This window comes from Vanellus vanellus (genome assembly GCF_965231255.1).
Source record: "Vanellus vanellus genome assembly, chromosome: 1".
NCBI classification, from domain to species: domain Eukaryota; kingdom Metazoa; phylum Chordata; class Aves; order Charadriiformes; family Charadriidae; genus Vanellus; species Vanellus vanellus.
The window spans coordinates 124,748,279-124,774,250 of NC_138905.1; the positions used below are offsets into that span (position 1 = coordinate 124,748,279).

Genomic DNA, 25,972 nt, shown 5'->3' on the forward strand with positions numbered 1-25,972 from the left:
ACATGTGCCCTTTGCTCCAGCGACAGGATATCCTTCATTTGTCTGCACAAAGTGCAGATGAGCACTTCTTCGTGTTGTTTTCCAAGTCGGCTGATGGGAGGGTCAACAGGGGCCGAAGCAGCTGCACCAAGTAAAGGAAAGGTAACCATGGCAACCCAAGTTATCTGCATCCTCCATGTATTTCCTTCTCCCCACCCTACATCATATCTTTCCCACCCAAACCTCAAGCCAATAGAGCCAGTGACCAGCTGGCAGGATGGGGACTGCAGCAGGGTCTCCTGCGCCCAGCGTGTCTTGCCGTGTTTCGGGGTTCACCGCTGCAGGCTGAGGTCATCAAAAAGAGACTGAAAGTGTAGAGTGGGGTAACTTGCAAAAGGCAGAGCTCTCCGCTACTGTAGATGGGGCGCTGGATTTGTTGCCTTTGCTCCAGAGTTGCAGATTCATTGATACTGCTCCTGGTTTTGGCTCTGAGCTGTAACCCTTCCACAGCAGCAACAGCTTCTCCGTCTGCACCCCACATCAAACCCAGCTACAGTTTTGGCCGGACTTTCCTGGGACTTGATAAATGCAACGCCTGCATTGGGACATCCATTTGCAAGAAATTCTTTAAGGAAGAAATAAGGTCAGAAACTCAGCACAGTAAATTTTAAAGTATTCTGCATAGTAACTTGAAAGTTGCCTGTTAGTATTTCCAGGTACGTTAATGAACAGCATTGCAAAGAGTAACTTAGCACCTGGTTGCCATTACAGCACCTAGTATTTTAATTAATGTCTGTAAGCTGCTGCTTTGTCTCTGCTTTCTTTTAAAGCCAAACAAACACGATCAGACTTCAGCCCTGAATTATAATTTGAAAGCAGGAGTAAAAGGCACAATTTTCTGCATAGAGAGTGGCTACAAAACAACTCAAGGCTGCGATGGGGGAAGGGAAGAGGGAAGGAAGAAATCAGCTTGTTTGGATGTACTGGAAGTATTTTATTATGAGCAACCAAGTAAAGGCAGAGGGGGTTTAGCTTTGTATGCTTCCAACAGACTATGTTAACTACAAACATATAAACATGGTATATAATTTTGTACCAGGTGCAACAACACAAATGTGCAGAATTTCACGTGCGTATTAACCAAGATCAAAAGTGATCTAAACCTGCCTGAGGCATGAGGACTTTTGCACATCAGGTTACCTACACGCTCGAAAATAGACGGGGCTAAATTGTTAGTACACTTTGGGGAGTTTTCTGTGAGAACTTGAAGACAGAGGCAGAAATTGCATCTGCCTCGAAGTGGATGAGACATATGCTGCCCAAGTGGTCGTCAGACTGATCCAATCAGTTTTAGGCTCAAAAGCAGAGCGTATCTGATGACAACAGGGAAAATGTCGCCAGAGTATTTGAGGAGAAAGTTAAAGGCAGTGCTTGTCAGAGAAAGGGTTTATTGGGTCTGATATGATTTATAGAGCCATATGCACTTTCTTTTGTAGATATAAAAGCCTGGAGAAGAAGAAATTATTATAGTTAAGTTGTATTTTTAATGCTGTAACGTAAGTAGTGTAATATTGGACAAATCACCATTTTTATCTTAAACTATGCTATAAAATATAGCATAGTAAAACCGTAATGGTTTGTCTGGGATGGACTTGTAACAACGAAGACCCATCCTTCCCTTGCTGCTGTTGGAAAAGGCAGCTTGTGGCTGTGCTAGACCAGGTCACCACTCGCCGTGGCACACCGGGGGTCCCAGTCCTTGGCACTTTGCCCTCTTGGCTTTCTGTCTTCTGGGGCTCGTGCTGAGGGTGACACCAGGGCATGCAATAAGTAGGGTGTAGAGGCACTAAGAAGGTCCAGGCCAGCAGTGCTGGATTTCTCCAAGTCCAGCCTGGGCTCCCGTCCCAAAAAGCTGGATGGATTTGCAATCAGTTGTGTTCAGATGGCTGACACGGGATGGTGTGGGTCTGCAGGGGCTGGGGGTGCATTTGGGGTACAGGCTGCCCTACATTTTTTTCTCCGCAGCAGGGTGGCACGGAAGCTGCCTCCTGCCCCATGTCCCAGCCTGCTGCAGCCCCTTTGCCACTCAGCTGTGCAGGGGTTTTAGGGACCCGCTGATGGGTAGAAAGCAGCTTCCGCACATGCAGCTTGCCGCAGGTGTACCGTTTCGGTTTCTCCCACTCAGCCACTGGGGAGGCTGGGGCCGTTCAGCTTCCTTCAGCCCTGCCGAAAATAGCAGTAGCCTTCTGCAGTGAGCAAGTCCTCTGGCTGGCTGGTGGCCAGCTGCATGCTGCACCGGTGTGCAGGAAAGAGGTGCCACATGAACTAAAACAGGGGGCCCCCATGCTGGGTTTCCTTTCGGGGGACAGCAGGAAAGGGGTGCGGGTGTGTAGAGGGTCCAAGCGGGGGCAGACCCTCAAACATGTGGGAGCATGATGTTTCTGCCTCAGGAAGGCAAAGGGGCTTCCTAAACCAGAGACTTTTTTTTTCCTCTCTTGCGAGCCTGCAGTCGGCTTCCCCCAAGTAGTGCAGCACACAAATAAGGGATAACATACAGTTCTGCTCTGAGCACTTTTGGAAAGGATAGGTTTTAAAAATGTTCTCCTCAGCAGTCAGTCATCTTCAGGCTTTTCTTTGAAGGGGTTAAACTTCTTCTCCCACTTGATTTCTTGAACAGCTGGGATTTTTTGGCAAGTGGAAGCTTAAACTGGGGAAATTTCAGTGGCACTTATGCTCTTTGATCCACCCCCGTGTACCTTTTCACATGTTCACAAAGGTGGATGGCACTTGGCGCTTCTCTGTGTTAATCCTCATTAGAACACGCTTCATTAATTCTCCATCATTTCCGGGAGCTGTGACATGCATTCACACTCAACTAAGGAGTAAGAAGATGTGGGTTTTGTTCCCAGAATGGCTGGTGACTCATCTTGTGCTCTAATGTTCTTTACTTCCCTTTTCTTTGCCCAACTTTATCCATCTGTAAATGAGGATACCAAAGCCTGACTACCAACTGTCCTCAGAGCAGAGCACAGCAAAAGGTTGTTGAGGCCCCATCCCTGGAGGTGTTCAAGGCCAGGCTGGACATGGCCTTGGGCAACCTGGTCTAGTGAGAGTTGTCCCTGCCTATGGCAGGGGAGTTGGAACTCAGTGATCTTCAAGGTCCTTTCCAACCCTAAACCATTCTATGATTCTATGAAAAGTTTTCGTAAATATATTAGATTTTCAAAACACCAAGAAACTGAGCTGACCGAAACTATTTGCAGACTTTTTCCAACACTGGTGATGAGCTTTGGCTCAAAGTAATGGGAAGGAAGTCTGAAAAAGCTGGAATGCTTCAGTTTGATTGGGTTTTATGTGGCATTTCTTGATTTTTGGTTTTAAGACTTAACTTACTTAATTTTTTAAAAAATGTAAAACTCCCAATGCAAGCAAAATTATTTTGTCTGAAACAAAATACTTCATTTCATCCATGAAAAAAGAAAAGCGAGTTTGATTTTCTTCAACGTTTAGTTCTGGGTTGATCTAAAATCTGTAATCTGTGACTCAGTTGTTCACACAGATCTTACTGTAAGTCTTAATTAAAGCTCATTCAGGCCCTTAGCTAAAAGGCTTCATATGAGAGTGAATTATTGTTGCAGTACAACTTGATGATGAATCTTGAAACTATCTAGCAAGCGTGCCAGGCCAGTGCTGCACTGCCCAGAAATGATGCCAAATACAGAATTGCTGCTGCCTGTGGCGGGTTCCCAGTCCCGTGTGCCTCTCCCCTGGGAGCTCTGCAGAGGAAATGGCTCCATCCGCACTCAAATTAACGCTCAGCCCTGGATTTCACACATCCATGTGCTGCTTGCATGAGGGAGGTGGCGCTTTCCTGGTATCTGCCTGACGTTGGCTCCCCTGAACACACATGCTTGAGCCAAATCACAAGGCACATTTGTGCTTAACTTAAAAAAAAAAAGAAAGCAAGAGAAACCCAGCCCATAGCCATCTCTTCCCTGTACGTGCCTGGCACACTGTGCCTGTTTTGCAGATTAGGCACTGGGAGGGGTCATGATGCACAACAAATCATAGTGAGGCATAGCAACTATTCTCTGCTCTTTGGCCCTAGCTCAAAACCAGACAAAAAAAAAAACCAAAAAAAAAAAAAAAAAACAAAACAAAACCACCTCAAAAGAAGGCATTTATTTTCATGTCAGATGCCCTAATCGTAGAGAAGCTTCAATTTCATATTGGGCAAAATGCCCAAATGACTGAAATGCCTGAACTCCCCAACCTGTTCGTGCAAGGGGCTGGGCTCCTCCATTTCTGGTCAACCTGCATCTCCATGGCAAATCTTTTGAAGGAGGCATGTGGCTAGAGCCAAAAGCCAAAGCACGGCAATGACCAGCATTTCGGGGAGACAGGCTTTCCCCTCCTGGGCACCCATGCTTGCCCAGGAGCTGAGCTGCACAGGGTCTATGGTGGGGAAGGGAAGCAAGGCGTTGCCTTCAAGAGGGGTTGTGGGAAGGAAGCTGGTCAGTCTCTGATCGCAGAGGGCGGCTAGTGTTGCCAAGTCAGTTATTTGCCTGAAATCAGGGAAAATTAGTCACCTTAAAATTTCTCTGTGCCAATTTCCCAACTGGAAGTCGAACAGAAAGATCACAGAATCATAGAATCATAGAATTGTTTAGGTTGGAAAAGTTCTTCAAGATCAAGTCCAACCATTACCCTAGCACTGCCAAGTCCACCACTAAGCCATGTCCCTAAGCACCACATCTACATGTCTTTTAAATACTTCCAGGGATGGTGACTCAACCACTTCCCTGGGCAGCCTGTTCCAATGTTTGATAACTCCTTCAGTGAAGAAATTTTTTCTACCATCCAGTCATCAGAACCTCCCCTGGTGCAACTTGAGGCCATTTCCTCTTGTCCTATTGTTTGTTACTTGGGAGAAGAGACTGACCCCCACCTCGCTACAACCTCCTTTCAGGTAGTTGTAGAGAGGGATAAGGCTCCCCTGAGCCTCCTTTTCTCCAGACTAAATAACCCCAGTTCCCTCAGCCACTCCTCATAAGACTTGTGCTCCAGACCCCTCACTTGCTTCATCGGTCTCCAGCACCTCCATGTCTTTCTTGTAGTGAGGCGTCCAAAAGTGAACACAGTATTCAAGGTGGGGCGTCACAAGTGCCGAGTACAGGGGGACAATCACTTCCCTAGTCCTGCTGGCCACACTATTCCTGATACAAGATTAGCTTCTCATACTAGATCAGCTTCAGCTTTCAGATTTGTTAATGTCTTTTCATCTAACTCCAGCTAGCTGATCCTGCAGGAAACCTCTTGCCTCTCCTGTTTCACTTCTGAGCTATCAGTTTTAATTTATGGTGAGATTAAATTAGGACGTATTTTCTTACGCAGTTGGGCAAGGACGTTAGGGCAGGAGGTTTAAAAGGCAGTGAATGCGTGGTGTTGGCCAAACCAAAGGTCAGAGTTCAGCCGCTTTCCAAGAGCAGGTTACAGACATACTTAGAAAACAGGCACCGTGCTCCTCAGCTCCTGCATGTGCGACGCGTGTGTGGGCAGGGCTGAGGGGGCTGTTGAAACAAAAAAAAATCGTCACAGCCTAATTACCCGGCCCATATGCTCCCCTCCTATGCTTGTGTAGGGGGAGCAAATTAGTGCAAGATCTCCATGGCTACAGTGGCACCACATGCCCAGGGCACATGTTCCCCTGTCTCCCCCATCGTACCCCAAACTCTGTCATTGCCTGGGGAGGTCGCTCATCCCAGCTGCTAGAACACAGCCAGGCACGTAGGGGGGGACCTGTCAACCCCAGTACCGAGTAAAGCCACCATCTCAAAAAAAAAAAAAAAAAAGGTCATTTTGATATTCCCAAATACATTTATTGTCAGGAGGTTTTGTTCTGTAGGGTCCCTTGAAGTGTCAAGTACTCCTCTTTTGGGCCTCTTTCTCTAAGGTTAAGAAAATTTAATAACGCCGGGGATTCCTCATGAACCAAAACCCTACAGCCCTCTCCCTTCCTTGCCTCTCTCTGTGGGGCCCAAAAGACCCTGTTTGGGCACTGTTCAGACAAGGGGTGGTTAAGTGGGAAGAAAAGACAGACATTTTTTTCCAAAGCATGTTTCCCTGGCTGACAGCTTCGGCCATCTCTCCTTACCCTGACACTCGGGGCAATGGCAGAAAGCCCCCGGGGCCGGCGTGTGGCCGAGCGACTGCAGTGGGCGCCGGTGCTTGCGTGTCTGTCCGTGTGGCTTGTTAACCCGCTCTCCGTGGGGCTCTCGTTTTGGTTTGGCAGGTTTGACACCTGGCTTTCTTCTCATTTAAAGCTGCCCCCCAGCTACCTGCTCAGCTACTCGGGCAACTACACCGACGATGCCAAGAGCTGGCGGCTGGTCGACATCACCCGGCTGACCTCCAAGTACCAGCACGACCGGGCCGACAAGCGTATCTGCACCTCCCTGCTGAAGACAAAGACCTGCAGCCTGGAGCGTGCCCTGCGCCGCACGCACCGCTTCCAGAAGTGGCTGCGGGCCAAGCGCCTCACCCCCGACCTGGTCCAGGTCCGTGCCCCGCAGCACTCCCCCCTGTGCCCCACAATGGCGGGGGGAGCGGGGAGAGGGAGCCCCAAGGCAGGGGTGCTATGTGGTTTGGGGTGGGGGGGGTAAAAGGAAGGAGGTATGGTTGCTACTTGCTGGGTGGAGGGCGAGTTTGGGCAATGGCTGGCTCTGTCCCTCCTGCCCTGGCTGGTGGAGAGGGGCCAGCCCCGTCCTCCTCCCATCCAAGTCCACTCACCATGAGGAAGAGGCAAAATGAGGCCCCAATGGGAAGAAGAGCGCCAGAGGCCTGGGGCCAACAGCTTTAGGCAATGCCATGGTGCAGCCTGGCCGGGGCTGTGGCTCGGCTCCCAAAAGGCAAGCACGGGCTCCCAGCTCCTCATGCAGGCTGGGGCTGAAGGCCTGTGGAAAGCCATAGGGATATTTCTGACGGGCTTTTTTCCAGTTTTCCATCATGTCTCAGTGGTTATTTTTGGAGGTTTTTTTGGTCACAAAGTCGTACTCAAAAGGGCAGCCCATGCGTTGACAAGTGATTTTGCTCTGGGCCAGGGACTGGGGCAACTCAACTTGGGCCCCTCTGCTTGTGGCCAGCAGGGTGAGCGGCACGGGAGGTCGGAGGCTTGATTCCTCATCCACCTGCTGTCTATAGCAAGTGATCTCAGGCATGAAGAAGTGCTCTGCCCTTTCTGTCGCAGTCCTGGGGTGTCACAGAAAAAGCCAGGACAGGTGCGTGGGGGGTTGCTGCCACCAGGCAGACAGGCGGCCATGGTGTGGGGAGATGGACATGCAGGTCGGCCCGGAGGGGCAGAGCAGGCAGGCTCCAGAGGAGAGCTCGTGACCGAGCGCTGCCCGTGCCGAGGGGTGCCACGGGCAGCCAGGGACTGTCACCTGGCACACCAGTGGGTTTTGCAACAGCTGGCTTGCACCTGAGAGCAAAAGTCCCCTCCCCAAACACACTCACATCCTCCCATGCCCCCCAAACAACAGCAAAGCATTGCCATATCCACTGGCAAGGGGCAGGGGCCAGAGTAGAGGCTGGATATACTCTAAACAAGACCCTGAGAAGCAAAGAAGGATTATTCCAGTACTCCCCCCCCCCTTCCAAGAGAGAAGTGGCTGTGAAAAAGGGACAACTTTTTTTTCTTTCAAGGCAACTGCTTTCTCCTGCCTGCATGCTGCCACATCCGTTCAGCTGTGCTGAGTGTTAAAGATATGCTGCTTTAGTTTTTCCGCTTCTGTTACCCCATGAAGCTGCACACCTGAGGAGGGAGAGTGGTACACCCCATGCTGCAGCAGCAGCAGGAGGAACAGAGCTGGGACTTGTGCCTGAGCTGCTCCAAGAAGGACTCACTCTAGTCATGGACAGCCCCCCATGGCAGATCACCCTGAAGCCAGCACCCTCCTGGGGGTTGAGGAACAGGATGACGTATGCCAGACAGGGAAAAATTCTTTGGAGCAGAGCTATGCTGTACTTTGTCTAGTAACCTCAGGAGAGGGGCTAGGGAGAGGGGGCAAATACGCATCACTTCCACACAGAGCATCCCTCACCTGAGCTGGTAGGGTGTGGGTAGGGACACTTCCTCCCAGGGTGGCTGGAAGCAGCTTCCCAGGCACCCACTAGCCATTGCTTGTCCCCCAAGGCAGCATTGCAGGGGGCTGCGGGAGGCAAGGCAGGGTGCCAGGCCCCCTGTAATTGCTGGAGTGTCCAAGAGGTTCGTGCAGAACCACGGTGCCCCCCACAGCAGTGCTATGTGAAACAGAAGTCGAGAACTTAAATTTGCTGAGCTGAGTGCAAAAGTAACTGGGGAAATGTAGCTCTGCAGTGTCTCAGATCTGCTGCAAAGTTAAGGCATTAGCTGAGCCCAAATCCTTCTCCTTAAAAGGCTCCTGATGTGCTATACAGCTTTCCCTACTCCGTCCTCTCTGAAATTGAATCCCTGGCTAAGCTGGCTGGGTCACACACACACATGCACACACATATGCATGCACACATGCATACACAGTGACACACACACATACACACGCACACACACACATGCACAAGCAGCACCATGCAGAGCCTCTGGCTGGGGCGCCTTGCCCTTGCACCTATCCAGTTTCTCCCAGGCATTTGAATTTCCCCGTGCAGCAGTGGGAAGCTGAGCTGACCCCAGCTCCAGGGCACCTCTGAAGCCAGCTCTGGGGGCCAGCCGCGGGGGACGCACCCAGGGACAAACACACTGGGACATTTCATCAAACCCTGCAGTTTTTTAGCTGGTGAGGACACAGGAGGCTGCAGGGAGGCCCAGACCTTTGCACGCCTGCCTCAGGATTGTGTCGCTCATGTTTTCATCGTTCTTTGGTTCTGTAAATCAAGCAGGGAAACCTAAACTGGGATACAAATCTCTTCTAACAGCATCTAGGCTTGAATATACAGAGGAGCATAGCAATACAGGGGCCTGGGTTCTAACTCCCCCTCCCCTCTAAATTTCAGCAGCAATCGCTATTTAAGATTGGGCGTGTGCTCTGCAAAATGACTGCTGGTCTCACAGTGGTCTGAATTGAAAAACAGCCTGTGACAACAACATGTCAGTCATACAGCGTGTGTGAGTTTGTACATGAGGCCCCCAGCCCCGTTACATGGGCCACCACAGGTTACAGGGTGACACACCCCCCCCCAAGCCATCCATCCCCGCAGAGCCGGGGATCCCCTTCTTCTCTGCCCACCCCACCCGCCTTCCTCAGAGCCAAAAGCCGCAGGGGCACCTCTGCCTGCACTCCAGCCCAGCGCTGCTGCCCCTCTGCCATGTGTGCTGGGCAGATGCATGTTGGTAACCTGCCATGAGCCATGGGAGAGGGGTTTCTTGGGGTTACCATATGTCACCCGGAGCACTGGCCTTTACTTCCGCCACATCTTTTTGGAGGTGTTAACAGCGCACCACTGTTGGTGCTCAACATGATGCCCACCCTGTTTCACAAACCCGCAGTCACCCAGCCGTGTCTGTACTTCCCTCCCCACAGTTCCGCAGCACCAAGAAAAGCTAATGGGCTTGGGTAATTTTGTCTTATAGAGCAGAAAATTACGACAAACTGTAACGCGCTTGAATCAAAATGACAGACCATGAAGTAATGTTTTTTCGCTTTGCACTGCCTGCCCTGCCTGACCCAACTATCAGCCGAGCTGCCTGCCACAGTGATTATTTCACCCGCCACAATGAAAATCTTTATTGGACGCAGCAAAGTCTTCAGTGTTAAAATTCAACCCGCCTCAGAGATGAGCAGGATTTAGCTGGGGCTCAGCCTGCGTGGTGGCCCCAGCCACTCACTGCTTCTCCCGGGAGTCCATCACCTCAAACTGTACCTCATGCTTTTCCTGTTCGAGTGGAAGAACAACAAAAAAAGTGAGTTAGTTTCAGCACAGATCACCCGCAGGGCAAATTTACAGCCCTGCCTACAAAGCACAGCCTAGAAAATGCTGGAGGCAGACAGACGAAAGCAGTACCAAGGTGAAAAGCCAGCCGTTTTCAGCCTCTCTCTCTAGGACATACTGTTTTAAACTATTGACCCCCACCTCCACCAGCCCTAGGTGGATGTGCTGGCACCGTGGTTATGTGGCCAGTAGGCATCATTTTACACACAGCATATGGGCAGCAGCTCACTGATCCGGCAGCCGGTCCATCTGAGGGAAGGGTGGGCATTAGCAGGGTCCCAGAGCCACCTCCCAGACCTGCCGCCTCTTTGACCCTGCACCTCACCATCAGGAACATGCTTCGGTAAACCTGCTGGCACCAACCGCACCCAATCCCCTGCTGGAGGAGGATGATAGCAGCGGTGCCTGCAGTAGGGACAAGCCCCATACCTTCACAGGGTGCCCTTGGTTTCTCTTTTGGGGGTGAACAAAACCCTTGGATTCAAACAGCCAGGAGCTGCAGGTGCTTTGACACGTACATCCGAATGTTCCCTCCTGGATCTCACCCCAAACTTGGTCTTTGGTGAAGCTGCACCCGGGCGGCGGCAGGCAGGGCAGGAGGTGGCGGTGCTCCTGAGCTGTGCCATCCCTCCTCAGGCTGGCTGAAGAGAAAGTGGAGTGAGGAAAAGTTGTTTTCCAGAGGTCATCTTTACGTCAGGGTGAAATCTGGGTGCTTCCACACTACATATGCATACATGTGCACGCACGGGTGTTCAAAACATATCACCTACTGGACAGCAGGTAAAAAGAAGTCACAGTTGAGTGTAGGTAGCTATTGCAGGAACTAGTCATTATCAGATATAAAAATGTGGCAATTTAATCAAAGTAAATAAGCTTTCCATATCAATCACAAACAAGACATCAGGCTGCCTTCAAGTCACACTGCAAAGGACTTCAGAAATTCTCAGATAAATCAGTATCTCCAGTGTTCCGAGTATGTGTTCTTCAGATTTTTCTTCTGTCAACATTTTTTTGTCTGACAGTTGTACAACTTCAGCTCCTTTTCTGCTGTAGGGATGTTTCCATCATTAACCTGGAAGGGGAGGCCCTGCTCTGCTGAAACACTTGAGCAGGTGCTGAAGTTTATGCATTTGAATAGCTCTGACCCCACTGCCCAGCTTTGGTAGATTGGGGCTTCATTAAATCATAGGAAGCTGCACTGATATCAATATAAAGGTGTCAGCACCCAGCCCTGCTTCTCTGCTCCTGCACCGCCTCTGGTGTGCCTGCAATGGTTCCTTGGGAAACGAGCAGCCATGACCACCACATGCAGTGCATGTCCATGTCTGTGTTAATAGGATGAGCCCTGACCGTGGAAAAAAACCTAATTACAACTTTCATGCATTCTCTGCCACTGTGATTTTTGTTCCTACTGTATACTCTTAAGGGTCTCAGCTTTTACGTTGCAAACTCCTGGAGGCAGCAAGGCTTTCTAACTTTGGCTGCAAATATTTGCATACACGCCAAGCTGTAAGAGACTTTCTCTGCAGTTTCTCTCTTCTTTAACACAGCTCTGTTCTGCTCAGTTTTTCTCACTTCTCCTCCAAAGGGAAAGTGACAGAGTCAGCCACAATGTGCCTGCAAGTTCTGCGAGACAGAAACCCGTAGCCATCCCTTCCCCCCTCCTTCTATGATTTCGGTAATTAGTTGAAAAAACATTTCCTTGATAAGGCTGCACAAGAAGAGATGAGTGTATGAAGACTTGTAACTAGAACTGGGGAGAATTATTTTTGACAAATGTTTTAATCTCTTGGGAAAAAAATGGTGAAACAACACTCCAGTTAGGGTTGAGTTTTTCAAGTAGTTTTGACCAGCTATTGGCATTCAGGGCTTGTTTCATGCAACCGATGGCCAAGGAGGGAGCAGTTGGGACTTTACTGAGGCTGGCAGGGAGGCAGAGGAAGGCACGTGGGAAGTCCGATACCCCCTTTCCACCTCCAACTGCAAGAGCGGCACACTCTTCCTTTCCTCCTTTCTTCATTTTTTCATCATGGCTGGGTAATTAAGTGTTTTATGCCAAATGAACAGCTCGCACAGGAAGGGTTGAGAGGGACCTACCTCAGAGTTACCAAATGACTTGAGGAGATCCTGAGTCAAATCTTTGCTCTCAGCGTGAAGAATGGCAGGGAGCAATGTGAGCTCCAGTGCCCTTTCCTCTGAAACACATCTCCCAGCCATCGAATTAGAAAGAAAACCCAAAAGAGTAAATTTGGCTACTCAGATCATTTGGAAGAAAAAGACTTATCAAAAACCTGATTACCTTCCCCAGCAGAGACATGGCAGGGCAGTGTTTCTGCACCACTACGAGCAACTCTCCGTACATCCACTCTCCTTGGCTATTAAGGGTCACTGACTTCAAAAGAAAGGTCTTTTTTTGACTATGAATGTATAAATTTCTACGTCTTTTATCCCAGCCATAGATTGCTTGTTGTAATTTTACAAGCCAAACATCCAAAGCTGAAAGGTGAAATACAGTGATGATTGACTCCATTAGCCCAACATTTCTTTATTTGTTGCTGTATTTACAAAAAATATGAACGTGCTATTAAACTTTGGTTTTGCTAGTTAATGTGCAAATTGATCAGAGAGAGAATATATCCTGTGCTTGTATCCACATACAGTGTTTATTTACACTTTTAAGGCATATTTACTGACCTTAGCAAATAGTATTTCCAAGAAAGCCGCTCACAGGCTAAGCAAATAGTGAAGCAATCCGAAGACATTATTTAAAGAGGGAAGTGACTCACCGGCTTAACGATGGGGAGGCCTCCACCAGCGAGCCAGGCTGCCAGGGCTGGAAGCCCGCGTGGAGAGACTATGCCTGCCGGCACAGAGTAACACGGTGTCACTCAGCCATAGGGAAATGAGGTCTGCAGTATCCGCACCTATGCCACGAAGACTGGGTGCCATTTTGGAAACCTGAGTTGTGAACAGGCATTTTTGGATGGTGCAGGTTTCTTTCCTAGGAGGGGGTTGCTATAGAGTTCCCCCCGTGTGCTTGTACCCATCAGCAGCTGTGCCGCAGGGGGCAGAGGTGCAGAGGGCAGAGCACAGAGGTGCCCCTACTCCCAGCGTGGGCCAAGCACATTACGACATCTCAGGCTGGAAAATAAACAACTTTGTCGTGTTTTCCCCTCTCGCCAGGGCCTGTCTAGCCCAATGCTGCGCTGCCCGTCACAGCGTCTCCTGGACAGGATTGTGCGGCGCTATGCTGAGGTGCCAGACGCTGGCAGCATCTACATGGATCATCTCACCGACCGGGACAAACTGCGCCTTCTGTACACGCTGTCAGTGAATTCACACCCCATCTTGTTACAGGTACTTACTCCCTTGCCCCAGCTGGAAATGCCACCCCGCAACCCCTTGCAAGCAAATCCTCGCACGAGATGCACACCAGCCCCCAGCTGTAGAGGAGCCCCAGCCCTGGCCTTTGGCAAGCTCCCTAGCCTTCATAAAGACTGTTTCTTCTATGGGGTTGGATGGCTGAAGCCAGGCAAGCTCCGGCGGTGCTCCTTGCATCAGCCTGTGAAGTTGTGGAGAGATACGGATGCCCAGCCCCTTAAATAAATCAGAACCCAGACGGGTTATTGCGCTAGCACACTGTGAAAGCCAGGGTTTTACACGTCGTCAGTACTTCACAGTGTTATGTTTGCATTGCTAATATATTACTTAAAATCACAGCCCGTTTATAAAAGAAAAAGTGCATGCTTTAGCGTGGGAGGACCAAGATGTAGTGTTGAGGTTGAACATGGACTGGAGGAGCACTGATTTCCAGGCTCCATGTGCCAGCGCTGTTTTTTCTATTTGCATGCCACTGGTAAGTATCTCTGTGGCAAAGTGCAGCTTTGCAGAGGTGTTTGGTGGAATCCCAAATACAACTGAGCTCGGACTTTGAAGGCAGAGAGCTGGGAGGCCTCACATACCTCTCCCAGTCCGCCGCTGACACACCTGGCACGTGGTTCTTCTCTTTCCTAACACACGTCTCCTAGGGAGTATCCTCACCCTTACCCACCATCGCCCCACCTTTAGTCCTCATAGCTGTTTCTTTCAACCCTTCAACATTCCACAAAGAAGAGAGGCAGCGGCAGCACCTGTCTCCTGCCCCAGGACACCAGTGCCCTCAGCAGCTCACAGGGCTCTACCCAGTCCCAGGGAGGGGGAATGGTGCTCGTGCTCTGGGATTTTCCTGCAGGTCATTCAGCCAGCCCGACCACAGCTCGCTGGGGCATGAAGCTGCAGCTCTCAGCACTGTAATGATAGGGGAACGCAGCTTGCAGAGGTGAGAAAAATATGCCGAAGAGAAATGGCCTGATTTTACGTGGGTGATGAAGTGCCTTCACAACAGAAGGGAGAAGCAACCTTAAACGTGAAACTGGATGAGTTCATAGCCCCCACCTCGGCTGGGCCTAAGGGTGCCAGGGAAACAGACAATTATAAAGTAAATGGCAGAAAGCTTTGTGTTGGTGCAGCTCAGCAGTCATGCAGTTTGGTTTCTACCTGGGATAACTGCCCTGCTAGCACGAGCTGCAGTGAGGCAGGGAGCCCAGCCCATGTGTCCCCACTGTAGCACACACCCAGCACTTCTGTCCCTGAGACTGCAAAGTCTCTTACGAAATAGCCAGGCAGTTCTTTCAAATTAATGAAAACCCACCTCACCGTGATTTCAGCTATGCAGTGCTCATGAGGGATCCATCAAAGGATCCATAAAGACACCTAAAATTAGCTTTTCTGCACCTAAAATTTTCATGAATTTGAAATCTATTATTGCATTGGACTTTCCAGTTAGTATCCCTCATGGAATAGGTCTTGAAATATCTGACTCTTCTTCTTTAATTAAAAAAAGAAGTGAAAAAAAAAAAGAAAAAAAAAGCAGCATAGCTACTTCAGGATGGAGCAGAGCTGTCCCTGGCTGCTGGGGCAGGCTAGGGTGAGGAAGGGTGGCAGGCTGCTTTAGAAAGGAAAGATGATACCAGCATTGCTGCTTGAAGCCAGCCAGGGCACTTGAAAGTCCTCTGGGAGGGAGGTGGGTCCACGGACAGAGCGCAGTGGCCAGAGGACAGGAGCCATCTCCTCATTTCCATTCTCCCCGGCAGATCTTCCCCGACGTGGAGGGATGGCCCTTCCCGCGGTACCTGGGCTCCTGCGGGCGGCTGGTGGTCAGCGCCAGCACCCGGCCCCTGCGCGACTTCTACGGGACAGCCCCCGAGGTGGCCGCCGACCTGGCCCTCCAGCTCCTCGCCATCCTCCGCTCCATGGGCACCAATGACCTCAACTATTTCTTCTACTTCACCCACGTGGACGCTGGCACCTTCGGTGTCTTTAGCAATGGGCATCTGTTCATCCGGGATGCCAGCACACTGGGAATCATCGACAAGGAGGAAGGTACTCAGCAGGGTCCGTGGCTGCGCATCTGTTGTAGGAGGGCTTAGCAAAACAGGGGAAACAAATCTTTCACCTGCTACACTCAGCTCTGCTGCTTATTTTTTTTTTTTTTTTAATCAACCAAATGTTGCTTGCTAAATTAAATAATGAAAAGTTCACGGAGAGATTTGCCGACTGCAAAAGCATCAGGAGCTCCTGTCATCCTGGCTTGGAGCTGGGAAGACAACAGGAGGCTTTTTTGTGTGGTCAATGGTTTGCTGACCGATCGTGGGTGCTTACATCCTGCCCGGCCCCCTCAGGGGCTGGCAGCAGCATTCAGCATGCACAGTGCTGAACGCTCTCATTGGAAGTCCTCCTAAATCACCCCTTTTAAAACTTTTGCCACACAAATGTCAACATTTGCAAGTAGAAATTTCATAACTTCATTTGTTTTAAGTGTTGGGTCAAATCAGGTTCTTTTTGGGTGCATTTGCCACAGTAACTAATCATCATCATTATTATAAAACAAAAACCCCCTTTTGTCATTTTCACATAAAATCAAGGGTTACTATTCACTTTTCACAGGTTACATTAGTCTACTCCTGGAAGTAGAGCTAGTCAAAGACCATTCCTCCAATAATTTAACAATTTCATTTTGAATGTTCAAATTTTTAAAAGGCCTTTGCTCAGCTCACACATTCAGCTGAATAGATCTCAAATATTCAGAAGCAGCTGTCAGAGAATTTTCCACTGGGTTTCTTTTTCTTGTCCCAACAGCTATTACTGTTGACTTGACTCCAGCTAGATGAGCTGTTGTTGCAATTTAATGATTTGGGGTAACATGGAAAAATTATGGTTTTGACTATTTGCGGTAGTTTTGTAGGAACTCCATGGTTTAGGTTAGTACTCCGGTTCTTCTAATATTTTTCTGCATCAGTTTGACTTGACAGGCTCGTCACCAACTCCTCTGTCAGGCTGTTCTGCAGAGCTCTGTCATTCAGAAAAATATATATATCTCAGGAGTGAGAAAATTGGCCCATAGACAGCTACAGCACAGAGTACTTTGTGGTGAGGCAGCAGTATCCTTCAGATAGTAACAAAACTCACATTAATACAGAGGTACAGACATATGCGATTATCCCAGATTTCACTCCCGTGCTTCTAACAAGTTGTTTAATTGTCTCTAATAGGGAGTCAGCTGATTGACGACCAACAGGAGTATAAAGATATATTTAGCTGTTTGACTGTGGACTGCCAGTCTGCATTTGTGTCCTGTAACTCCATCAGAGAGAAGCACAGCCTCATCATGGTGTGTCAAGAGCTTTTGCCTAAGCTCCTGAAGGGGAAATTCCTGCAACCCGTGCAGGAGAAAATAGACAGCTTCCTGCAGCGCTGCGCCGATGGCCTTGCCGATGACCAGGGTGTCAATGAGGCGGTTGCAGAGCTGGCAGAGATCCTGAAACCTCTGCGGTCTTGCGATTCCCGTTTTGCCTACCGCTACCCTGACTGCAAATACAGTGACAAATACTGATGGCTTCGGAGAAGGAGTCCCCTGGGAAGGACCGGGGCAGTGTCAGCCCCCCGCCAGCACGGCAAACAAGGAGGAACCAGGGTAGCTGGAGAGATGCACCAAATTTGCGTCTTCCTGGACAAGGGAGCAGAGTGCACATGGGATTTATGGTTCATCTCCCAGAGACGCATTTGTTACATGGGATGTTAGACGTGATGTAAGGCTTATGGATTATTAGCATTATCGTGAGTGACAGGGGCTACAGGTTTAATAAATCTTATTCACGTATTTTGGCCTCGGAAGGGTTTTCCATGCCGTCCATTAAAAAGAAACTGTCTGAACACAGCATACTCGCAACTAGCTAGATAGAGGACCTTTATTACCAAGAATGTCTTTCTGATCAAGGTGATATATACATAATGTGAGATGGATGGAAGCATTTAAGACTTGCCTTGTGGGGATTTTTAAATCACAGATAAACCGAATCACCGGATCAGTTCCGTACCATCAGCCATCACAGGTCACTTTTATAAAAATTCAAATGTTATTACTTTTATGGCACACAGAACAGAAAGACACAATCAACAGCATTAAAAACTGAAAGGCCCCATATCTCTTGAGACTTAATTTCTCTAATCCCCAAATACAATTACTTTTAGTCTTTCCCAAGTTGATGGGCAGTAATTGCAGACTAATAAATATTCTTGTTTTAAGATCAGAAAAAAACCCAACTCTGGGATGCGAATGTCCGGTAGATAGTTTCACACTTTTCTCTCCAAAGAAAACTGAAGGAACCATTTGCACAAAACCATTTAAATGGGAAAATTACCTTAAGAGAATGAACAACACAGGCAGAGGATGAGAGATTAGTTTACCCTGAGCCTGACAAGACTTGCTCAACACTCAATACTCCAGCATAGGTTCTGGGGCACCCTCAAAGAGTTGGGGATGACTAAGTTCTGACCAGCAAGAGGTACAGCCTTCCTTATCCATTTGCCTTTCAAAGGAGGAATCAGTAAGCCAGTCACCAAAGGAGTGACACAGGCACTTAATATTTGGGGTGGTGGACTCTTTTTTCACAGCAGTGGCCAACCCAGGGCTAGACACAGGTGTCTCATTTTCTGGGCAGAGTTGTGAACCACAACCTTCTCACTCAGCACCTGTCAGTCCCTGTTCTGTGTGCTCCTCGTGGGGCATCAGAGGCCCACACCAAACCTTCCCTGATGTCTAGGGGACTGTCAGACCTCGCCTGGGTTTGAGGCTTTCTCCTGGGATTCAGGTACGTGAGAGTCACCAAGAAAATTTGACTGAGCTGAGTCAGAAACCAGACTCTGGATCCCCCGTATGTATTTTCATCATGGAAACAGTCCTCCTTTAGCCATGGTTCAAAAAAGAAATCGGTAACACCATAAAAGCAGAAAAAGATGCGAGCGCATTTGCATTGCTAATTGTTGTACAGAGTTACTGGGAGCAGGAATGCAAGTCAAGATTTTGTGTTGGCTGTGGAGGGCCTCTGTGTGTGCAGAGCACCCGGCCTGGGGTTCAAGGCAGGTGTCGCAGACAGATTAGGCATCCAAAACCACTCACAGGTCTGACACTGGGAAAACCTGACCCAGGACATTTATTTTGCCTTCCCTGCTGGCATAAAGTATCCAGCGCACCTTTCACCTCTCAAGAAGTAGAAACATTTGAAAATAATTTGTAGGTAAATTTAGCTTCAGGCCCATATGGTCCAACAGCAAAAATGTTTAAATATACAGCCTAAGCTACGGCTGCAGCCCTCTTTCTCGATTTCAATCTATTTCTACTTCATGGCTCTCTTCCAGTAAGAAAAACATGTCCTTTGCCGAGATCCATAAGGCTGACTAACAATCTGTTTTCAACAGTTTTTCTTGAATCTGTCTGCATCGCCGATCTCTCGGTCTGTGATTTTACCTGATAGATGGACATTAGCCCTGGGCCCCTTCCCCTCTAGCGAGTCCTCCCCCTCGGTGCCAGAGGCTGGCCTCCTTGCGCAGGGCAGGAGGAGCTCACGCTTCACCACCACTCTTGCTAGGGTCGGTGGTGAGGTGCTGCCCACCCTGGGCTGCGAGCTGCCAGTATCATCTCAGTGCTCGAGGGCAGCCTTCATGAAGTTGTAGCTAAAAACGCACACTGCAAAATGCCCAAAAAGCGCCAAGATGAAGAACTGGTTTGGTCTGCCCGTGCCCCAGCAGAGATGATCGGCAAACTGTGGTCTGCAGAGAGGTCTTCACAGCTGCCCCGTGACTCAGGCTGGCCTCTGATTCAGTGTTCTTTGGTTTAGCAATGGCTTGACTTGCATTGGAAGGGGGACCAGCCCTTGCAGCAGGACTCCACACTGGGTTCACTCCTCTCCCCTGTGTCCTGGGCATTTTTCTTTTCATCACACACTTTTTCCTTTTCATAGAATCGTAGAATACCAGGTTGGAAGGGACCTCAAGGATCTTCTAATCCAACCTTTCTTGGCAAAAGCCCAGTCTAGACAAGATGGCTCATCACCCTGTCAAAATTTTAAAATTGTTCAGTGATGGGGAATCCACCACTTCCCTGGGGAGATTATTCCAATGGCTGACTGTTCTCATTGTGAAAAATTTTTTTTTGTGTCCAATCAGGATCTTCCCAGGAGTAACTTGTACCCATTATCCCTCATCTTTTCCATGTGACTCCTTGTAAAAAGGGAGTCTCCATCTTCTTTGTAACCGGCCTTTAAATACTGGAACATGATGATAAGGTATCCCCTACGCCTTCTTTTCTCACGGCTGAACAACCCCAATTCTCTCAGCCTTTCCTCATACAGCCAGCTTCCCAGTCCTTTGAGCATCTTTGTGGCCCTTCTCTGGACCCTCTTCAGCCTGTCCACATCTTTTTTGTATATTTTCTTCTGGAAACGAGCCATTCATCTATTGTACAGCTCTGTGCAAAATGTCTCCTGGGCAGTAGAGCATCTCTCTGCTATCAAACCAGCCCAGGGAAATGCAGAGGGGATGCATGTGCTCAGCACCTTAGAGGACAGTGGGAGCAAGACCAGATCTCTCAGGTCCAACCCAGCATCAGGCAAAGGACAGAGAGGTGTCACGCAGGCTTCAGCTGGGCCCTGATAACTCATGATCCTAAAATGTAAGGTGTAAGAAATGGAAGAGTCAGCTGGCAAGACTGCAGCAGAAGTCTTGAGGCATGTGGCATCTATTTTTACATGGCTTGATTCAAAGTTGTTGAAGCTGAGAGGAATCTCCCCACTGCTTTCAACAGACTTTGATATGAATTAAAAAAAAAAAAAAGGTTAAAAATAACAGAATCGTGGATTTAAAAATTATTAAAGCATTGGGAGCTGTGTTCACCACCAGTTTCTCTTCAGACATTGATTGCAAAGACCAGGCTCGTGTAAGACTGTGACTAATATGCTAGCCATAAAATCAGTCTATGGCTCAGAGAACAATAATTTTCCTAAACTAAATTTCATTTCCCTGCATTTCCCTGGCCTGTTTTTTTGCATTGCCATTTTTTTTCTCTTAATATTTTCCTTTTTCTTGGCAGTCGGGCCCTAGAATCGGTGCCCACCCTGTCTGCCAGCTCCAGTCAAACCTCGAAATGCTAGTAGGCCAAGCTCCAAAAGGATGTGAAATTAATTTATAAATGGCAATTATTTTAAACCTAATCCTTCCCAAAAGAACTCTCGAGCAATTTTTTCCTCTCTGCATTCAAGTTATTTCTGATGGTGGCTTTGTGTGAGTCTTTGCAAACTGTTCCTGGTAACAACTTAAAACATTTCCACAGGAGGACAAGGATGGTAGGAGAAGTCTTCCACCAGTCCCGCAGTCAGCCGCAATGCTTCTTTATTTGTGGGTAGTTTGCAGCTGCCTTTATGCCCAGGTGTCTATCGGGTGTCTCTCTTGATGCCCCGTATCCCAGATATTTTAAAAAAGTTTTCATGTCAAGAAAAAAGTTTGTAAAACTGTATTTTCTGTCATATCTTGTCTAGTGACATATTTTAACATTCTGATTTCTCAGGGGATGGGGCCTGTGTACGGACAGCCCATAGCAACCAACAGTCCCAGTTTCACCCAGCGCAGTTCACCACTTCTCTAAGAATCATCTTCAGTCAGCGCCATCGCACGTGTCCATGGTGCTCACACCGCTGCCCCCTGCCCCACACAGACCCTTGGGAAGAAACAGCAGCCTACAATGGCGTTAAATTGTATTTTTCATGCTCTCCTCCCACCAAAGAGAGAGCACCCTGGCAGCGTTGGCTGAAAAAGGTCCTCATCACAGAAAGCGGAAAATTGGTAAAAACTGGTTCCCCTTCAAGAGCAATGCACCCAATGCCTATTCGCTCTACACCCTTGTCTTCGTTCAGCCACCCTCTGACTCAGATGTGGCTGATGCATGGGGGAAATGGCACCAAGACACAGCTTCTGAAGTGGCCATGTGCTCCCAAACGTCACAGGTGCGTCTGTGCCCCTTGAGTCTGGGCTGTTCTGACACCTTCCAGCACCTTCCAACCAGCACCCTTGGCAGGGACACTATGTATTGCCAGGAAAACCCATGCAGGTATTTGAAGTCAAGGTACCTGGTAGTGTGCAGAGCACCCCAAAACCTTCTAGCAGGCAGCACTTTCGTTACAACTGGTCCTGGGAGGTTGGAGGTCCAGATTTCCCACTCCATAGCTTTCGTGGGGGATAATTCCTTGTCTCACTTTGCATCTCTTTCACGCCCCTCCCAACTTCCCACAAAGGGCCATCCAGAAAACATAGTGGCATTATGGAGAACTTAAGATCAGCACTCAACAGCTCCTGTCCACAGGAGCAGCCAGATAAGCACATTATTTGCAAGCATCTTTCCAGCAAGCTCAGCCAACAACAGTTGTTTGCAGGTGCTTTTCGTTTGACTTCTGGTTTTCTGAGACTTTAGGATGCACTTGGGTCCCATTTGCCAATCCTTCACTACAGCCAGGAGCTCTGGATACTTTATGGCTAATACTTCCTACGTGAAACCTCAGCTTCTCCCATTATCACATGAATATGGAAGGTAGAGCTTTAACAAAAATATTGAATGTCACGAGATGTTATGAAATCACAAGAGCCAGCACCACAGTACCAAGGCACATTCATTTGATTAATAGGTGAGTCTAGCTGCCACTGTATCCTCTGTTTCTCTAATTCAGTGCTGAAAGAAGCTTGGTAGCCATCCTGAAATTAAAAACAAACACACACGAATTTCAGGGAAAGGAAAATTAAATTAAAACAGCTACTCATGGCAAGTCCATTGGAGGTTTGGGGGAGGTGTGAACAATTTCTTCCTTATGGATTAGAAAAAATGGCCAAGCTCATCTGCTCTCCTCCTCATAAGGATGACCTCAGCCAGAGAGTGTTGATGGGTTTTTAGCACTGCTCCTCGAAGAAGACTTGAACAACTGACAAGAGACCCCAAGGAAGGGTGAGGATGACCCAGAGGTCCAGCAAAAGTGAAAAGAGAAGACAGATTGAAAGCTAAAGAGGGTCATCTGATAAAGGTCTTCAAACATTTTTTTAAAAAAGCAATAAAAGGATGGGGATAAGATGTTCTGCATGTGAGTTTACGTGGTAGTAGGCTAGATGGGCCTCAGTGGGAACAGTATGGAAATGGATAGAGGAGCTGCAAGGTCTCCACTGCTGGGAGACTTGAAGCAAGAACATAGTGATGTGACTGCACATGGCACCAAACTGGGCAGGAGACTGAACCCGAGACCACCGGAGATCCTTCCCCATACAAGGGATGGCCACTGAGGTGGCCAGATGGCCTCGCCTCGGTTATCGCTATCATGTGTGATGAGCTGTCAACCCTTAAAACTGCGGTCCACACATCTTGCATGGAGGCAAGACCTTCTAAAAGAAGAGGTGTTAGAGGTGGCTGTTTGGTGGCTGAATCCAGAGAAGAAAATAGTGGGGTTACCCATCTATGCATAGACCACCAGAGGGGATGAGGCAGCAGCAGTAAGCCAATTTTCTCATTAAAGAAAGAAACACTGTGTTTCTGCCATAGTTTTATTTGCTGCATTTTACATTTTTGCACTTCTGGAGCAAAAAGAGGAAGTAGCTCCAGCTGCTGCCAGCACTCCCCGCTCCTGCCCCAAGGGCCATTGAAATCCTACCACTGAGCTTCTCACCTCTCCCTACCATCAGATCAGGGTGGAGGGTGGCTACAGGACCCCCATCCCTCTCCTAACCTTTGAGGGAAACGATCAGGCAAAAGTTTCCTCAACAGGAAAAGGATGATGAGCTCTGGTGAGAGCCAGATCTGCACCTCCTTCACCTCTACCGGCTCCTTCTGTAGCACCTCTCCGAGCCTGAGCCCCTGACTTCTTTGGAGATCAACTGCCTGGGACTAGCGGGGTTTTTAAGAGCAAGCTCTATTCCTTAAAACATAGAGTATAAATGGCAATAGTCAGTCTAAAGCAAACTTTTCAGGTGTTTGAAAGAACAACAATACACCCGCCTCTTCCCTGGGGATGTGGAGCTTTAAGAGAACAAGTTTGTCAGGTTTTACAATCCTATAGTACTACTCAGCAAGGATGCATATAGCTACAGCCCTTCTCTTACACAGTTCATTTGCTACATTGCATGTAAAGATAGCTTTTTAGACTAACACCCACGGAAGTGTCATGTAAGGTTCAGCTTATTATGTGTTTTAAAAGGACCTTGTCAGTCATGCTGGATTTTTTTTTTCCCTTTCAGAATTTAAACATTCAGTTGGATAAAGGCTTGTCAAGTTCATTCCTCTAGTGATGTCTTAACATAGCGGGTTTTTTCTTGCTCTGAAAAAATAATTAAGTCACTAGGAATAATCAGAGACTTTTCACAGGGATGAAAAACTCCCTCTGTTCATATTCTTGGTACAGAAAGAGCAAGAGAGAAGATCACCTTTGGGTTCTCACTCCACTCTGGCTGGAGCAGCTGTAAACATTTACTCATTTTTCCCCCCACTATCTCAAGCTGGAGATGGAGAAAAGAAAGTGCCCTTATATGTTTGCACTATTTCTACTGGCAAAACAAAGCAAGGATTTGTGTACAGTTCAGGCACTGAAGGACAGGAGGAGAAAGGTGCTGGAAGAATGATGCTGCTGGGAGAAAGTGCTGGGGTTAAACATCTCTTTTCCCAGTCAGGGCACCCGTCACCATTTCAGATGTCCCTGAAGGGAGTCTCTGCATCACCCTTGGTGTCTGAAAACGGAAATCCCTTCAGCAAGTGGGCACAGGATGGGAACAATTATGCAGGGTTTGGGAAACAAATTGTTTATCCCTTCCCATTTCCACTCATGGTGCTGCTTGCTCGGCCTGTCCCCTTCCACCGGAGAGGGACACCCTGCCGGGCACCTTTGCCACGTGAAGGCTGCACGGGATGAAACCTCCCAGGTGCCAAAGGACCGCAGCAGCCGCCTGATGAGCAAGGCCAGGGGTGATGCCTGGTGCTCAGGGGGTTTCCATCTCATGGGTGCGTTGCCTGGGGACAAATATTGACAGGGGTTTCTCTTTGTGTCTACAAGGGTGTGAGGGAAAAGGGCCGTGTAGGAAGCACTTTTGCTGAATTCTGCGATCCCTGAGCAAAATGGCCCGAAAATCTAACAAACAGCTATTGACTTGCTTTGTCAACGCGCTTTGAGAAAAGCTCTCCTAAGTTAAGCTGTTCAACTTTTTTTTTTCCAAAGGTAATGTTGGGGTTATCGGTATTTCGCCTAACAAGAGGGAACGTCCGGCTGCAGGGAGAGCAGGGGAGGGCTGGCCAAGCAGCGCAGGACTTTACGGTTGCACGCCCCTAGGTAGGAGCCAAGCAGAGCTTTCTAAAAATACAGCTTTTGCATGACTGAAGGATTGTATATACAGCGATATAAAGTTACTGCGGAAGGAAGGCAGAAAACAGTAGCTTCTGAATGGAGGACATCAGTACAAATATGACCTTGGAGGTGCCACCAGAAATATATATACTTACTTTAAAAAATAGCCCTCAGCAGTGGCAAGGCAAGGAGAAAGTATAAAAGGCCAAATGCTATGGAAACAACCAGGACTTTTCTAACTGGACCAGAGTCTTCAAGACTGTCAGCCCCAGGGATGTCAGCGTTCATGGGATTTTATGAGAAGGATTGTTCATAAATTTGACAGAAACACAGATTTAACTGGTGGGCGGTTAGACAGTGGTCTCGGTACTACAGAGGTAAAAATTAAGAGTTACTGAAAAAGGTGCAACTACAAAGTCCCTCCTTTCCCTGCTGCAGACCCGGATCTGTGAGCGCACCCATTCCTGCTCTGAGACACCAGCCAGCTTCTTTTGGAGCAGGTGAGGGCAAAGGCCCTACGTGCAGCCCCCTAAATGACCTCCCGCTGCCGGTCGAGGATGGAGGGATGCTACATGGCAGATGAGCGAGCTCATCCAGAGGGAGGCTTGCAGAGGCCGGGTTTTCAGGTTGCAAGGACAGCTGTGAGCTGCTTCAGGACTTAACTTTTTAAGCCATATATGGAGGCCAACAGGAAAGCCTGGTCTGCTGTGATGTCTGCCCAAGTTTTTCTTCAAGAGCCCTGCAACAGTGGGATCTGTTTAAAGGCAGAACATTAGAAGCTCAGAGTAAATGTGTACTGACAATAAATAAAAAAATAAATACACACATACCCCAGGTGGCTAAACGGCAGCACAACGGAGGGATTCAAAGCAAACAGACACCCTTCAAAAAGTAGAAATCAAATGCAGAAATTAGGCAAATTAGATGCAAGACGACAATAAGGCAGCCCCAGAAGAGAAATCCAAGGAGCTACTTGCTAACAGCGTGGAGGCTGACAATAAGCCCTTTCTCAAACACACCAGCAGCAGAAAGCCTGCCAGAGGAGCTGCCGTGGCCGGCACGCAATCTCAGCGCAAGGAGGCCCAAGGAACAAAGAAATCGGTATTTTGCAATGATATTCACAGGGGGTGTCTCAAAGAAGAAAAAGTAGTAGTAGCTTAAGTGAATCTGTTAAGAGCAACAGACCCCTGTGTCCCCGATTGTCAGGGTAGGGAGGCCGTACAGGGAGGAGGGTGGGGGGCCACACACCTCGCCTCGACTGAGACTTTGCTGCTGCTCTGTAGGGAAGTTGGCAA

The 25,972-nt window shown here is 48.5% G+C and overlaps 1 protein-coding gene across 1 annotated transcript; it reads left to right on the plus strand.

Moving 5' to 3' along the window:
* The first annotated feature begins 253 nt into the window (after nt 1-253).
* DIPK2B (divergent protein kinase domain 2B) lies at nt 254-17,481 on the plus strand. Its single transcript, XM_082485950.1, has 5 exons — nt 254-622; nt 6,272-6,536; nt 13,123-13,296; nt 15,072-15,360; nt 16,530-17,481. The coding sequence occupies exons 1-5, from the start codon at nt 399-401 to the stop codon at nt 16,868-16,870; spliced, it is 1,293 nt and encodes a 430-aa protein (XP_082342076.1). The 5' UTR covers nt 254-398; the 3' UTR covers nt 16,871-17,481.
* The last annotated feature ends 8,491 nt before the right edge of the window (nt 17,482-25,972 follow it).

Bases quoted from the DNA above. Each gene is read 5' to 3' on its own strand.
- DIPK2B (XM_082485950.1), top strand. From the start codon at position 399: ATGGGGCGCTGGATTTGTTGCCTTTGCTCCAGAGTTGCAGATTCATTG. The intron at 623-6,271 runs GTCAGAAACTCA...TTGGTTTGGCAG, and splicing joins TTCTTTAAGGAAGAAATAAG to GTTTGACACCTGGCTTTCTT. The intron at 13,297-15,071 runs GTACTTACTCCC...TCTCCCCGGCAG, and splicing joins CACACCCCATCTTGTTACAG to ATCTTCCCCGACGTGGAGGG.